The sequence below is a fragment of the Mastigoproctus giganteus genome, chromosome 3, assembly GCF_048544385.1.
Source record: "Mastigoproctus giganteus isolate SK-2022 chromosome 3, ASM4854438v1, whole genome shotgun sequence".
Classification (NCBI taxonomy): domain Eukaryota; kingdom Metazoa; phylum Arthropoda; class Arachnida; order Uropygi; family Thelyphonidae; genus Mastigoproctus; species Mastigoproctus giganteus.
Genome location: NC_143577.1, coordinates 77128793 through 77146694, shown reverse-complemented (window position 1 = coordinate 77146694; position 17902 = coordinate 77128793). Strand labels below are relative to the sequence as shown.

The 17902-nt window shown below is 37.4% G+C and overlaps 1 protein-coding gene across 1 annotated transcript in view; it reads right to left on the bottom strand.

Moving 5' to 3' along the window:
- Positions 1-17902, bottom strand: part of LOC150088094 (transmembrane protein 8B-like) — a 265188-nt gene that overhangs the window by 146532 nt on the left and 100754 nt on the right. The window contains exons 5-6 of the mRNA XM_090370569.1: positions 11314-11600; positions 9667-10004 (exon numbers count right to left, since the gene is read on the bottom strand). Coding sequence (XP_090226695.1) covers positions 9667-10004; positions 11314-11600 — 625 coding nt within the window. The remainder of the gene's footprint in view (positions 1-9666; positions 10005-11313; positions 11601-17902) is intronic.

Below are 17902 nucleotides of genomic sequence, written 5' to 3'. Positions count from 1 at the left end.
AAATTCCAGTTCTGCATTCCTTATATCTGTGTGACACGACGGCTCTGCTATCCCAACAATATCCGCCTTTGATGCTTTGAGCAATACCTTAAATTCATCACATTTATTTACTAAACTCCTAGCACTGGTACACGCAAGTATACATGCACCTGTTCCTATTCTTAGCTACCCTAACACAACCCATGTGTTTACTTGTGCCGCAATGACTCCCAGCAGTCTCTGAAATATCATGCATCTTGTTTTCCAGGCTTCTGCTCATTCCAATAGAAGCAGTGCAAGAATCACTTTCACCTCTGCCAGTGACTACTGTTAATCTATTAGTCCTTGTATCCCCCCCAAGCTAGCAGTTTTCCGACCCACCTAGCACTGCCTCGATGGCATCAGCAAATATTCTTGCACCCTTTCTATTTAAGTGTATCCCATCCCTGAAGAAGCAGTCTCTCCTGTTAACAAGTATAGACTAGGCTGAAAAAAATTCTACCCCTTGAGCCTTGCACAATCTTTCCAGGGCCGAATTAATCAACAAGGCTCTCATCATATTCTCCCTCCTATCGTGTCTGGGCAGAATTGCAGACGTTATAGGCAAAATGGCTGTGAAGATTATAATGAACAACTATACAGACAAATGGAATGAGGCATAAAATCTCAGAAAAGTCTTATCATAAGGGATTTTAATTTTTCAGATAATCATTGAACTTGTGGGCTGGAAATTCACTAAGAGACAGAGCATTTCTGGATTTGTTGAATGACTAATTCTTATACCAAAATGTTAGTGACAACAAGAAAAACAATATTCTTGTTCTGATTAGTGGTAGCAAATGATGTAAGGAAGCAAACTTACACAGCACACCACCAAAAATAAAACTCCTAAACTTGCCTATATACCTCCCCCTCTAACAATTTGTCTAATCCTTTCTTAAATTTATTCAAACTAACCATTTCCACAACACCAGATGAAAGTTCACTCTAACAATCAATTACTCTCTGACTAAAAGCAAATTTACACACAATCTATCCCGTTACATCCATTTTCTATTTAAATTTATGTATCTTTATGTGTGTTGCCCAAGAAATGGTAAGGAAACCTTCAGAATATAGTATACTCAATCCATTTAAAGCCATAAACACTTCTATCATCTTGGCAAGAGTATCTTTTGGTGTCCCTTATTAATCTTGTTGCTCTTCTCTGCACTTGCTTCAACAGCCTCACATCCTTTCTAAAATGGGTCTTCCAGAATATATGCAGTACTTGAGATGAAACCTAACCATTGCGTTAACAATAGAATAATCACCTACTTGTCCCTGCTAGCAAAATATCAGTGATGTACAGCCTGCTGGCTGTACATCACTGAAAGGATCCCATGAGCTGTCCTAGAAGCCTTCTACATTGCTCAGAGGATTTCATGTTACTGTACATATATATTTTTTTTCCTTTTCTACCACACCACCCTGAATGTGGTATCACCTTATTGGCATGTTATTCTGGGATTACTGCTACCAATATGCAGTACTTGCCATCTACCAATGTTAAACCCCAATTGCCAATTCTGAGCCTATTTGCCTAATTTTACTGCGTCATGTTGCAGTAGCATGCTTTGAGTCCTGCTGTCAATTCCCCTGCCAATCTCTGCATGAACTGCACACTTAGACATTAAGCTTGATATGCTTTCATCAGTATTGCTAATACTGATGAAAAGGGTAAGGGACTTCGCTAATAATAATAGTCCAAAAAGAACAGTGGCCAATAAAAACCACCCTCTGTCTTCGTCCACTCAATCATCCTTTTATCCATAGCAGTAACTTGCCCATAATGCTACACTGTTCCAATCTGTACAACAGTCATTCATATAGAACAGTGCCAAAAGCTTTACTGAAATTAAATTGTATGTCAAAATTATTTTCCTGCATTCAGTTTTTGTTACTGCAGGGTAGTATCTAATCAGATTGGTCAGACAACATCTACTCTTAATCCATTCTGTGATTACCATATAATTTCATCCCTGTCAACTTGACCTTTACTTTATTGACATTGACTTCATTATTTTCTCTGGAACAGAAGTCAAGCTTACAGATCAATAATCACTCACTTCACCCTTTGATTCCCATTTGTAAATAGGAGATACATCTGCACATCTCTTGAATCCATGGATGCTCTCATAATTAAGGCCAAAGATTTGCTTACTTCTTTTGCTGATTCTCTTAATATAATTGGATAGGTTCCATCTACAACAGGTGTCTTATTTATTTACTTTTTAACGAAAACCCCAAACACGAGAAGTATTAGAACCTATAGTACCTAGTACGGTGCTTGGGTTGGAGGTGGAGAAGACGAGAGAAGATATTTGTTGACACTAGACTTGAACTTCTGTAGTCTGTAATTTTCAGGAAATACATATGAAGGAAGGTTGTCCCAGAAAATGGCAGTTGAATGAATAAACAAGGAAGATGAAAAGTTGGTTCTGTGAGTTTGAAGTTGGACAGTAAATGGATGTTGGCTGGTGGCGGCATGTGATCGGACTGTTTTGAAAGAGAGAGCGAGAATTATAGAAGCCAATTCAGAAGAGCAGTGTCCATGGAAGTATCTGTAGAAAAGACATGCAGCAGAAACAGTACGTCTATGAGACAGCGAGTGGAGAGACTCAGTTAGAGATGAGTCATTAATTAATCTAACTGCCATCTTCTGAATGGAATCTAGAAGCCTGAGAGAGGTTTTGGGGGCACCGCCCCAAATCTGCCCTACCAGGGAACAATATTCGATGGTAGGGCAGATTTGTGATTTGTACAGAATGAACAGCTGTTTGGAAGAAAAGTAATGCCGAGAGCAAAAGAGAAAATCAAGTTTTTTTGTTGCAGAGGAAGCAATATTTGTAATGTGCTTGTGCCAGGAGAGATTAGAAGTCAGGGTAATCCCCAAAAGAGATATATCATTTTGCCTAGAAATCGGAGTGTCACCAAAGATAAGCACAGGAGCAGAAGAATCCTTTTTGCGAGATATAAGACAAGACTGAGTTTCAGAAGGATTGAAATCAACTGGAGATCGGCATTTAAGGAATTGGTAGCGGATATTTGAGAAGTTGAAGCTGATTGAGTAGGGCAAGGTTACCCAAAATGGAAAGTGGAATGCAATGTGCTATCATCAGCAAAACTATGGATAGGATTTCCAGTCAATGGAAGGTCATTAATATACAAGAGGAAAAGGGTGACGGAAAGACCCGAACCTTGGGGGACACCAGCATTAGTGGAAAAGTTAGAAGACAGAGAGCCATCTACCATCACCCTCAGTGAGTGATCAGAGAGAAAACTGGATAACCAATTACAAAAGACAGTTGGCAAACCATAAGATGGAAGCTTCTTTAGAAGACCTTTATGCCAAACATGATCGAAAGCCTTTGAGATGTCAAGAGCAACTGCTTCTGCTTCACTGAACTTTTCCATTGAATTTGTCCATTGATAGGTAACATAAGTCAGAATATTACCAGTGGATCAACACTGATTTCATCCATACTGGCGATCACTGATCAGATGGAAGGTTTCTAGGTAGTTTAAGTGTTGGCAGTTAATTGATTTCTCCATTACTTTAGAAAGAGTAGGGCGCCTCCGTAGCCAGGTGGGAAGGAGCAGCAGTGCGTAGCACACGCTTCTTGATTAGACCGGGATTCGAGCCCGTCACCACCAAATACGGAGGATGCGGAAAGGTTAAGGAATGACCACCGCATATCCTGGAGCAATATGGCCTTAGTTGCTAATGCTCCTAAAAACCAAACAACAACAACAGAAAGAGTAGAAGTAATTGCAATGGGACGATAATTGGATGGGAGGGATTTGTCACCCTTTTTAGGAACTGGCTGGATATGAGCAAATTTCCAAGCAGAAGGAAAAACACATTTGGAATAAGAAAGTAAAAAAAAGGCAGCAAAGAGCAGGAGTAAGTTCAGGAGTGCAGGTTTTGAGAACAAGTGGAGAAATACCATCAGGACCTGGAGCTTTCTTAGAATCGATTCGTTAAAATCCTTCTGACGTCCTTTTGAGGGAAGACCACAGGAAGCATCGAATGGAGCGTGTTGGGAATGGTGGGAGGTGTTTTACCAAGATCATTAATACATGAGTTGGAAGAAAAATGGGATGCTAGCAGGTCAGCTTTATCCTTGGCTGAAGTGACAAGAGAACCATCTGGTTTGGACAGAGATGGGCAAAAGTTGGGGCAATAGCTTTGGCAAGAGACCAGAATGCTCGGCTACCATTAGGGCAAGAAGCAAGTTTTCTACTCTTAGCCTGTTCAAAATCTAGTTTGGACTGATTAATAACTGCTTTACAATTGTTGTGAGCTTTGGTGTAGGCAGAAAATGAAACTGAAGAATTGGAAACAAGCCAATTACGATATGCAACATTCTTCTCTTTTTTTTAATTAGCACATTTATTAGAAAACCAACGTTTAGATGAAGGATGAGATTTTAAAGTGGAGTGCAGGATAAAGGAGTCCATTCCTACAAGAATAATTTCACTGACATGATCTGAGCAAAAGTTGACATCAGAAGTTTTGAAACAGTAATCCGACCAAGGAAAAGAAGAAAAGAAATCTCGCAGGTCATCCTATTTTGCTTTCTTGTAATGCCAAACAATACGATGTTGGGAATAGCCATGAGATAAAGGCTCCATTGGAGAAGAGACCTCACCAGTTGTGATCTGAGGTGCCTAAAGGACCACTCACTTCAACTATGTACTTAGAAGGGTTGTTTGTGAGAAAAAGATCAAGTGTTGGTTGGCTGTATGGTTAGGATTGTCCAGTATTCTTGTAGATAAATGAACAATCTGTGTAAGGTCATTAATAATTATAAAATCCTCAGCATCTCGACCAGTCGGTGTAACTAGTATATGGAAGCCAGCTGGTGTTGTGAACTTTAAAATCACCAAGGAAAATTACCTCACTGTTAGGAAAGTTGGACTTGAGAAAGCCAAATTGCAAAGAGAGGAAGTCAAAGAGCTCCAAGTGATTGGTAGAGTTGGGAGAAAGATAGAGACAACAGATGAATTTCACAGAATGAGGTAGAGAGATTTTAAGCCAGAGAAGATTCCAAATTACCAAGTCTCTGACATGGAATATCGGAATGGACATATGCACAAGTACCACCTTTGAGGCGAATAATTTGGGCAACTGAGATGAGCAATAGTTGAATCAACTGATAAATGAGATTCTGTCAGAAAAAGTACATGGGGTTTGGCAGACTACAAGTGGAAATGGACATCGCTGAGATTAGAATTGAGACCATGTATATTAGTGATATGAACTAAGAAGTGTTTGGGAGTTTTAGATCTTTTTGTAGATAAATTTACTCTATTACTTTGACAATTCATGGTGTAATCAATAGTAAGAACAAGTGGTTATTTAGTTTTTAGGAGCATTAGCAACTAAGTCCATATTGTTCAGGGGATATGCAATGGTCATTCCCTGACCTTTCCATATCCTCCGTATTTAGTGGTCACAGGCTCGAACCCCAGTCTACTCAAGAAGTGTGTGCTATGCACTGCCATTCCTGCCCACTTGGCTATGGAGGCACCTGATCTGGAAGCCTCCTAAAGAGTTACCAGTAGGTTCGGTCTGGTGTACTAACTAGCGGTCGGCCAGTGAACACCGTTTTAGAGCTGTATCCTTGAAATGATTTTGATTCTTGCATTGCTTCTTTAAATTAGAACGGGCAGACTGGAAAGCAAAGTAATTGAGATTTCCAGGACTGCTGGGAATCCTAGTGGAACAAGTAAATATATGGGCAGTGTTAGGGTAACTAAGAGTAGAAATAGGTGCATGTATACTTGCATTACACCAATGCTAGGAGTATAGTTAATAAATTTGATGAGCTTGAAGTGTTAGTCAAGACATCAAAGACAGATATTGTTGGGATGTCAGAAACGTGGTGTCACACAGATATAGGCAGTGCAGAGTTGGAATTTGGGGAGTATAATGTGTATAGGAAGGATAGACAGGATAGGAAGGGAGGAGGGGTTATGCTGTTAGTTAAGAAATACATAAAATCTAAGGAAGTGCATCTAATTGATGTTGGTGGACAATGCAGTGTTGAGTCTGTTTGGTGTGAAATAAGCACTGGGAAAGGGAAAATGAGAGCAGGTGTGCGTGTTATAGGCCTAAAGAATCTGATGAGCAATTGTGCAGAGAAATAGAGTGGACCAGTATATTAGAATGTCTTATAATGGGAGATCTTAACTTTCCAGATATTGACTGGTACTTGTGAGTTGGTCACTCGCACACTAACAAGACTTTTGTGGATTTATTGGATGACTGTTTTCTACAGCAACATATTCGAGAGGCAATCAGAGGGAGTAATACTCTTGATCTGATTATCAGAAGTGATTCTTCATGCATTAAGAATCTGCAGATAAAGGAACCACTGGGTGACAGTGATCACAATGTATTGATGTGGGAATTATTTAAAGATGTAATTACCATCAAGGTTAAAAGGGAAGGGCTTTTGCTTTCGTAAAGGTGACTACAGAGGTCTCAGACAGTTTTTAAATTCTGTACAGTGGGATCAACTGATGATGTTACCAACGGTGAATTCTAAATGGGAAGCCTTCAGGGACTTAATTTTGGAGGCTACTAGGCTTTTCATTCCAACTAAGAAATACTGTTCAAGGTTTAGGCCTAAATGGATGTCAGATGAATTAATGAGGCCTAGTGGCAGAGAAGAACAATGTGTGGAATGCATATAATGTATCAGGCATACGGAAACCTATGGCAGGTATAAACTAGTCTGTAATCAAGTCACAAAGCAGGTTACGCAGACAAATGCAGATTATGAACAATCTTTGGCAAAGGATGCAAAGAAAAACAGCAAGGAGTTCTTTACTTAATATAAACTCTAAAAGGAAAGGGATGAATCAGATTGGACCACTTAACATAGATGGGTTGACTATTGATGATCATGATCAGGTAGCTAACAAACTAAATGAATATTTTGCATCTACATTCACACATGAGGAGTTATTCAATGAGGGGAGTGCCAGAAGTTTATCAAACATTAACAGGGAGCTAAATGATTTTGTAATAACTCAGAGAAAAGTGGAGGAGAAATTGAAGTTAAACATAAGGAAGGCACCTGGGGGTGGATGGGATCTATCCAGTTTTATTAGCGGAGGCAGAAAAGGAAGTAAGCAAACCCTTAGCCATAATTATGAGAGCTTCCTTGTACTCAGAGGAGGTCCTCTTGGACTGAAGGTGTACAAATGTATCACCAATTCACAAAGGAGGTTCAAAAGGTGACACAAGTAACTACAGACATGAAGTTTAACTTGTGTTCCAGGGAAAATAATGGAATCACTGGTTAAAGAAGCATTGCAGGATCATATGATGTGGGCACAAAGGAACTGAATGCCAAATATAATTTTGATATCATATACTTGGATTTCAGGAAAGCTTTTGATACTGTTGCTGTACAAGGAAGACTGCTGTACAAATTGGAGTGGTATGGTATCAAGGGTAAGCTGCTACAATGAATAAAGGGATGGTTGAGTGGGAAACAACAGAGAGTGGTAATCAATGGACACTGCTCTTCGTGGACAAATGTTATTAGTGGAGTTCTCCAGGGTTCGGCGTTGGGCCCATTGTTGTTTTGTATATTTATCAATGATATTGATGAAGGTATATCAGGTTTAATGTCAAAGTTTGCAGATGATACAAAGGTTGGCAGGGTTGTTAATGACAGTATGCTACTCCAACTGGATCTAGTTAAGTTGGGAAAATGGGCTGAGAAGTGGCAACTGGAGTTTAACATTGACAAATGCAAAGTACTGCATATGGGTAGCAATAACCGAAGAGAAACGTACCAACTGGGTGGTACTACACTCAGGGAAGTGGAAAGGGAAAAAGACCTGGGGGTAATTGTGCAGCCAAATATGATGTTTGCTGAACAGTGCAGATGGGCTGCCAGGGCAGGTCATGGAGTTTTGTCAATGATATATAGGAATTTTGCTAGGGACAGGGAGGTGATAATCCAGTTATACAAGGCAATGGTCAGACCACACCTAGAGACCACACTTAGAGTAATTTCTGGAACAGGTCTGGACGCCTCATTTTAGGAAGGATGTAGAGTTGCTAGAACGAGTACAAAGAAGGGCAACAAGATTTGTGAGGGGAACGAAGTGATCCTCTTACCAAGAGAGGCTTAAGTTCTGCAAATTGCAGCGGCTGGAGATTAGGTACCTGCGAGGTGATTTGATTGAGGTGTATAAGGCCTTGAATGGGTTGAGCACGCGGAATTCTGATGGGATTCTTCCACTTGTTCATTTTATGAATCTAAGGGGCATAAATTCAAATTGAGGAGAGACAGATGTAGAATAGATGTGCAGAAATTTGCCTTTAGCTACCGGGTGGTTAATTGCTGGAACAAATTTCCATCTTTTGTTGTGGAAGCTAATAGTCTAAATAAATTTAAGGCTGAACTGGACAGAGATTTGGAACGAATGGAGGTATAAAATGGGAGGGGTTTTTTTTTTGGCTGATGCTGCATAAGCTTGCTTTCTTGCATCGTATGCCTCTACTAATGCTAATGTAAGTTAGATTTGATCTCGCCATGACGTTCATCATAACCTCAAATGCCATCAGTCATACTGAATGATGGAGGAGATGGGGAAGGGTTGACCGGAACTCAGCTCTGGAGACTAAACATGGGTTCCACCACTTCAAGCCTCCAATAAGCAAAGTGGTGGTATTGCACTGGTTGATGACAGTCATCTACCACCTAGTAATTACTTTTAGCTTTAACAATCTGGAATTTTATCAATGACTATTGAGTATTTGTTTGTAGAGATAGGGAGGTTATAATCCTATTTTATAAGGCAACTGTAAGACTGCACTTGAGCACTTGTTCAGTATGGAGACTGAACATAAAAAAGACAGTTTTTTGAAAGGGCTCAAAGACAGGCAGCACATCTGATGAGATCAAAGGGCACCCACATGAGGAAATACTTCAAATGTGTGGGTTACAGAACTTGGGAAATAGGCACCTTAGAGGACACCAGAGAAAATAATGAGAAAATAATAAATTATTAGAGATGTACAGAAGAGGTAGGGTAGCATATTTTTTTTTTTTTTTTTTTGGTTGATGCTGTATAAGCTTGATTCCTTGCATTGTTTGCTACCACTATAACACTAATTCCAATACACTATTCGATTTATATTCTATGTAGTGAAGTAATTATTCTTCCAATAATTACTGGAAGAATAATTACATAAAGATATAAATTATAATTTATATCTTTATGTAGGTGTGCCGTTCAACACATTAAAAGATATCACACCATATGCACTGAAAAAAATTCATTCACCACCCCTTTTCAAAAAGAATTCTAGTTAAACCTACTTGACTTTTAATAGCTGTTATAGGGTTCCAGTTTAGCCAATAGAACTGTATGTATATCAAATGATTCAACAAACACAGACTAAAAAAAAAAAAAAAACCCTACCACATTTTCTCAGCATGACTATTTTGCTAATAAAGCATGACAAATTACAATCACCATAATGATCATTACCATGACAATTCCCATTGAAGGACAGACATATGAATTCTATTTTAACATGCTGAGGTAAATAATAACTATAAATTCACTGCATTAAAAATATTAAAATTTTTGTACTAAATCAGGAATACTTACTATGAAAGGAAAAATAGCAAGTTCTATGGACAGAGTACCACCAATGTCCATCTTTGGAAATATTTGGAATTTTGTCAGAGTTATACTCGCTGTGGTCAGGTTTAAGATATCAGATAAGTCTTTATCATCATCATCATATGGCAGGCTATATTCAAAGGCAAGGTTAGTTAGTAGTGATGTTCGAACTAAAGGCACTTCTGGCCAACAAGAAGAAATTGAGCTGTCGGTAATTACACCACCTTGTGAAACATAGTTGTTCATATAACTGGTAAAGTTGTCAACAGCATTTGATTTCTCTTCAATATTCTGGTTAATTCCTTCACTTGTAGCTTTACACTCTATAAAAACCAAAGAATAACTACGTGTTTTAATTGAATATATTCTGAAAATGTCATAATGTAGGACTAATGAAAATATAGAAATATGTACACAGACTATGTTTTAAGCAAGAAATATCTAATCAATGGATGATGACAAAGACAGCTAAAATTAGTGAATAATATTATACAGCTGGTCCAAGGAATATTATATAATAATTAATACAATAAAGCTATTCACACACACACACACACACACACACACACACACACACACTAGAGAGTCAAACTATAGTGGCCCCTCAGGGGAATGACAAAAATGGTTGTTTATATTAATAGTTCATAAAATCAGCAAAAGAATAAAGAAAAGTGGCATTGAATAATAATGACAGTGAATCCAGACAATACTGGCATCTATCAGCAAGATAATGCACCATGCCACAAGACCTAGCAGGTTGTTAACTGGTTACAGGAACATAACAATGAATTCTCTATTGTCTCATGGCTGCTCAAATCACCTGATCTCAAAAAAAAAACTGAGCATATCTTGGAACTACTAGAAAAGGATATTCAATGCTATGACCATCCACCTTACAATGTGCATTACTGGACACATTGTGCAATGCATGGAGCATTACCACAGGACACTATACAACCTTGTGAAGTCCTCAACCAAGACATGTATGGGCTGAATTATGGGCAAAAGGTGGCACTGAGATATCAGGTAGGTGGTGGTAATGAATCACACACACACATGCATATGCACACAGAGAGAAGAGAGAGAATAGTTTACTTTATTTTAAAATTTTGATAAATCTTACACAGAAGAAATCAAAAAATAAAGTGCTGAGAGCATTGTCATATTTTTATCTTTTGCTAACTTTTGAAAATGCACAAAAAATGAGCTTGTTTATTTACAAGTGTGAAAATCTGATTTTTGTTTGAATTTACATGTTCCACTTTTAGGTATTTATGATGAGTTTTAAGTTATTTAGTCTGGCATATATAACATAATCATCATGTCTACTTATTTATTCATATGAAGGATTTGAAAAGCCTAAGTAAACCATATCATCCTCAACTGCTAGAATACACTACAAATTATGTTTTTAATGAGGTATTATTTAATTTGCATGGTGATGGGATCTGATGGGTTTCAGGCTATGTTTACTGCAATATGGGTTACAAAACTGATGACAGCACTAGGTATACCGTAGAGTTTTGTACCGTAGAATCAATGTAAAGGTTGCAGTTTATCAAGGTGCTGATTTTTGTGTAATTTTCCAACAATTAAGGATAAAAGTTTTGAATCTAATAATAATGAACTTACCTAAAATTTTCACTTCAATAGAAAGATTTACACTATAGGTAAATAACAATTCAAGAAGAATATAGTTCCAACTATTTTCAGCAGGTATTAACTGAAGGCTGCATTTGTTGGTGCAAACAATTTTACTGCAGTCAAGGAGAGCTGGATTATTACTATCATTTTTTTGAGGAAAGGCATGAGGACGAGCCATCACTATGAATGAAGAGCTATTATATGAGGCAGCCTGCCCATCCATATTTAAAGAAACTGTGATATTAGATAGCCAAGAACCTTTTGGAGCAAAGAATCTGAAATAGTTATACAGAGCTCTTGAAAGTATCTTTATACAAAATGTACTAAAAACAAGCATGAAACAGTTATGTAATTTAAAGTCATAAGAGCACAGAACTTATAATACTTCAATAACAGAAGTGGCCAGGATAAATCTTTCTTTCTCACCTCCAATGATTATAGAGTAATTTTGGTATATATAATGGTTAAAGAATATAACAAAACAATCTTAAGGGATAAGCAAATTAAGTTTTAAGTTTGACTAAATAAACAAATTAAAGAATGGGTTTGACATAACTAGAAATTTATAGAAGGATAAAAATAGTTATTTGCTCTCGCTTTTCCACAATTCAATAATTTTTCTATCCACTTTTTAGAAGAAAATTAAAACTACCATATTTTTATTAGAATGAGTGCAATGCTCTAATGAGCTTTTGATACAAGAATAAGAAATATTTGGAGAATTTTTTTTTTTGACTTATTAGAGTTAGCATAATTTGGAATTTATTTATGCTTCCATGTGAAAGGAATGCTAATAATACAACTAATTTACTCACATTCAGCTAAATTTATCATCAGCAAAGCATACAGATTTGGATATCCATAAGTATTGTTTGCAATATTACAACTATAGATATAAAGTAACTGTGCAAGAAGGAATGCAATGTCACATTGCATTCATTAGGTGCCAACTCAGCATTCTGATGGGTGCTTATGAGAGTTTCAAGAGTAGGGTAGATGATCTTGAAGTTATTAAAATAGGAGACACATCAAGCTCTCAGCTGCCCAACCCAACATGAGAGCTCACTCTTAATGCATCAGGCAACACTGGCAATCTCCAAGAAAGAATGTGCTGGTCCCACAGGAGTTAGTTTTTGTCGGTGACTCTATTGTCAGGGAGACGGGTAATATATTGTGTAAAAAGGATAGGTGGAATAGGACCAGGGTATGTATCTACTAGGGAAAGAAGTTGATGATGATGTACAACAGATATAATCTTTTAAGGGCACAAAGGGTGATATTGTTGTACACGTTGGTACTAATCACATTAAGAGTAGGAGATCTGCAGATTTACTTAACAAGTACAGGTCAATGCTGAAAAAAAGTCGTCAGTTAGGGTTAAATTTGAGTGTTTGTAATTCTGCCCAGATACGATATGCCTTGACAATCAATTCGGCCCTGGAGGGATTGTGCAAGGCTCATGGGGTAGAATTTTTCTCAGCGTGGTCTTTGCTTGTTAAAAGGAGAGATTGCTTCTACAGGGATGGGATACATCCCTGTAGAAAGGATGCAAGAGTGTTTTCTGAAGCTATCGATGCAGTGTTAGGCAGGTCGGAAAACTGCCAGATTGAAGGGATTCACAGACTAAAAGGTTAATAATAACAGTAGGCAGAGGTTAAAGTGATTCTTGCACTGTTTCTATCAGAATGAGCAGTGGCCTGGAGGGCAAGGTGCTAGGGAATGTTGGGAGTCATCAAGAAACAAATACATGGGCTGTGTTATCATAACTAAGAATAAGTGCATGTATACTTGCATGTACACCAATGCTAAAAGTATAGTAAATAAATTTGATGAATTTGAAGTGCTGGTCAAGACATCAAAGGCAGATACTGTTGGGTTATCAGAGACATGGTGTCACACAGATATAAGCAGTGCAGAATTGGAATTTGGGGAGTACAAATTGTACAGAAAGGATAGACAAGGAGGGGTTATACTGTTAATTAAGAAAAACAAAATCTAAGGAAATGCATCCAGTTGAGAGATGGACAGTGCAATGTTGAGTCAATTTGATGTGACATAAACAGTGGGAAAGCAAAAAAAAAAGGATGCAGAGTTGCTTGCAAGTACAAATTGCAAAATTAAGCCTTTATTGGTAAGAGATACCTTCGTTCCCCTCACCAATCTCGTTGCCCTTCTCTGTACATGCTCAAGCAACTCTACATCCTTCCTAAAATGAGGCCTCCAGACCTGTATGCAGTACTCAAGGCGTGGCCTGACCATTGCCTTATACAAAGGGATAATCACATCCTTTTCCCTACCAGCAAAATTCCTGTATATCATTGATAATACCCCATTGATCTGCTCTGGCACCCTGTCTGCATTACTCAGAAAACTTCATATCTGACTGCACAATTACTCCCAGGTTTTTTTAATTTTCTACCACCCTAAGTGTAGTACCACACAGTTGGTACATTTCTCTGGGACTACTTCTACCCATATACTTTGCATTTGTCAATGTTAAACTTCGGTTGCCACTTTTCAACTAATCTGCCCAGATTTTCTAGATCCTGTTGCAGTAGCACACTGCCATTACTGTCATTAGCAACCCAGCCAACTTTTATATCATCTGCAAACTTTGACATTAAGCCTGATATACCTTCATCAGTATCATGATAAATATACAAAAGAACAGTGGGCCCAACACTGAACCCTGTGGGGACTCCATTAATAACATTGATCCACAAAGAGCAGTCCATTGATTACTACTCTCTGCCTTCTCCCACTCAACCACCTTTTATCTGCTGTAGGCCTTGAATGGGTTGAGCACACCGAATTCTGATGGGATTCTTCCTCTTGCTCAGATTACGAACCTGAGTTGGAATAAATTCAAACTGAGGAAAGACAGTTGTAGAACAATATGTGGAAATTTGCCTTTAGCCACTGAGTGGTTTTAGAGGGAATGGATGTGTGAAATTGTTTTTTTGGCTGATGCTACATAAGCTCATACGCTTGCTTTCTTGCATCATATGCCTCCATTATCATTACATGATAGATACTATCAGGTATGATGTCAACTGCTTTTTTTTATTTTAAGTTGTGCTGGTAAAAAGTATTACAGTTATAACAGCTTATTGTTATTAAGTATGAGAAGACATTTGATATGATTTTTCTATTTCCAATCTTCCAGTATTTTCTGAAATGTGATATACAATTCTGGAAAGAAGGATCTTTTTTCTGCATCACAGACAGAACATTCTGGGTAAATACTTAAGTGGGCCCTTCACAAACATCACATTCCTCCTGTGGAGGAATGTGATGTTTGTGGATGAACCAAATGGCAAAACAGATAGATCTGGCAAGGCTACCAAACACAATACAGGTAACCCTCTTATAACATATAGGGGTGCTCTTACCAAGAAAGGCTTAAGTTCTGCAAATTGCAGTGCCTGGAGAGTAGGCACCTGTGAGGTGATCTGATTGAGGTGTATAAGGCCTTGAATGGGTTGAGCAAGCTGAATGCTGATGGGATTCTTCCTCTTGCTCAGACTAAGAACCTGAAGGGGCACTGGTTCAAACTGAGGAAATATAGTTGTAGAATAGATATGCAGAAATTTGCTTTTAGCCAGTGGGTAGTTGATCGGTGGAACAGGCTACCATCTTTTGTTGTGGGAGCTAATAGCCTAAATAAATTTAAGGCCGAGATGGGCAGGCATTTGGAATGAATGGAGGGGTGAAATGGGAGATTTTTTTTTGTTGGCTGCATAAGCTTGCTTTCTTGCATTGTATGCCTCTACTAATGCTAATGTTAATGACACGGTTATTTGGTTCTTACAAAATCTCTTGTAATGTGAAACCGTGTTATACGGGACTAAGAACCAGTACGAAGAGGGGGGTACGTTCCAAAAGTTAACAAAAATATGCCAAGGTTTTTTTTTCTAACTATCGGAAACTAAATTTTTATAATAGTAATAACTGAACAAACGTCTTACCTCACAAACTGTGAAACATATGTCAGATAATGTACTTTCATTTAATTTTCTTCCTCTTCATCGCTGCTAAGCACAATCAAACTAGAACATTTTCTCTGTTGCTGAATATCTTCATCTTCCGAACTTTCTTCTGCAGCATCTAGATTTCGTGCATCTTCTGCTCTCTTCAAAAAATCAGTAATCTGGGTTTGTTTGCTTTTTCTTGATAGATCTCTTCAAATTTCATGGTATGGAGCTAAACATTTTTGAAGCTCCCTTTTGAACCTTGTGCTCCTTTCAGCCGAAGAATCTGCATTCAAAAATATGATTCTAATTGCTTGGCTAACTTTATGCCTTCCCATATGCTTTTTAGTGTAAAATTTGGAACTTCAGAATTTTCTTCTGAGCTATCATCCTCTGAATAGATCTAGTTCACCTTCAATGCCATTTCCACCAAATCTGCTTCGCCAGCCTCTTTTTCTACCAGTAATTCGTGAATGTCTTCAGTAGTCATATCATCAAAACCTTCCCCTACTGACTTAGCAAGTTCTACTATTGCACCAATTCTATTTTCTGCCAGTTCAACCATATTTCCTGAACGAACTGACTCTGGCCATACATTTTTCCAACATGCATTTAATGTTGATAGTTTTACTTCTCTGAGTGATAAAGCTATGATTCCGATACAGTCCACAACTGAAAAATGTTTCCATGCCTCCATCACTTCAATAGATTCAGAATCAATTTTTTCCAAAATCCATTGTAATGATTTTCTGATGTAATGAGCTTTAAAGGTAGGTATAATGTCTTGATCCAATGGCTGAATTAACGAAGTTGTATTAGGTGGTAGGAACATTACTTCAGCGTTTGGATGACTTAAACATTTTGGATGGCCTGGTGCATTATCCAATAGTAATAAAACTTTGTAATCTAGATTTTTACACTTTAAATACTTTTCCACATCTGGCAAATAAACAATTTAGAAACAATTCTTTAAACAAATTTTACCCAAGCTTTTTTATTTGCTTTTCAATATACTGGTAATGCACTTTTATTTACACTTTTCATTAAAGGAGGATTAGAGGATCTATAAACCATCATAGGTTTTATCATGTGATCTCCTGATGCGTTACTGCACATAAGTAATGTTACACGATCTTTTGATGCCTTAAACCTTGTACAGTTTTCTCTTTTTTTGAAATAAACCTGTTGAGCATTTTTTCCCAAAGGCCTGTCTCACTGGAATTTAAAACTTGATGTGGTGTGTACTGGTGCTCGTCAATAATTTTCTGAAATTTCTCTGCATACTTCTTGGCAACTTCATTATCAGCCATTGCACTTTCCCCTTGAATTCTTATGTTATGTAACGAGAAGTGATTTTTAAATTGCTCAAACCAACCTTTACTGGCAACAAACTCCGGGTTAACAGAAATTTCTCCATTTTCTTTTAAATGGCTATAAATTTTTAGTGCCTTTTGTTTAATTACATTTCCATCTAATGGGGTTCGTTTTTTACTGCTATCATCAATCCAAATGGAAAGTACTTTTTCCATTTTCTCAATTATTGGTGCTCGCGGATGAGCTGTCATATTTGCAGAAATGAAAGATCCTGTAGCAACAGCAGTTATAATTTACTGTTCATTTTCCTTTATGGTCCGGATTGTTGCTTCATTTAAATTTAAACTTTTTGTAATGTATGATACCTTTTCCCCCCTTTTTAAGACTATCCAAAATTTGTATCTTTGATTCTAAAGAAATAAAGTTTCTTTTGAGTGGTGTTTTTTTGCTTTTCATGGACATAATTTAGGGATGGAATTTAATTCGCAACAAAGAACAAAGTTTAGAAATACATACCTGGAAAAATGAATAAACGATCAAATAAAAATCAAAATAACCCTACAAAAACCTTAAAAGTCACGAACTGCATGCTTTGAAGTCACAATTTTTTATGCTCTCAAACAAGCAGAGATCCTAACCCAGGGATCTCCCAAAAAATTCGGTGGACCCTCGCTTTATGATTGGTTCACTGTAATCAAATCACTTTATGATGGCCTCTTCATAATAAAATATAGTTTTAAACGGTGTTTCTAATAGGTGAAAATAGGAGGAATATTATTCCCAGGCTATAAAAGTAAAGATATAAAGGACAAATTTAACTTTATTACCTTACCAATTAACAAAGTTAAAAGATACTTGAAAATCGGAAGAATATTTTCCAGTTAGTAAAATAAAAATGAATTTATGCTTACATACACAGGTTAATTAATACGTACAGTAATATGTACATATGATACTGAAACTGACAAATAGAAAGACAAATGATACTGAAACTGAAGAATACCGATAGTGTACTTATAAATAGCAGAGAAGGCATAATTCAAATAGCAGAAGACTACTATAGAGAATTATACAAGGAGCGAGGGAATGATGCCAGCAGTTGGGAAAATAGATCACAAATTAGTAACACATATGACATACCCGATATCCTTCCTGATGAGGTAGAACATGCATTGAAGAAAATGAAGAATCAGAAAGCCTCGGGGGAAGATGAAGTTACTGTAGAGTTAAAATTGTGAGGAAGAGACATGACACAAAAACTGGCAAGACTCTTCACAAAATGCATTAGAAAA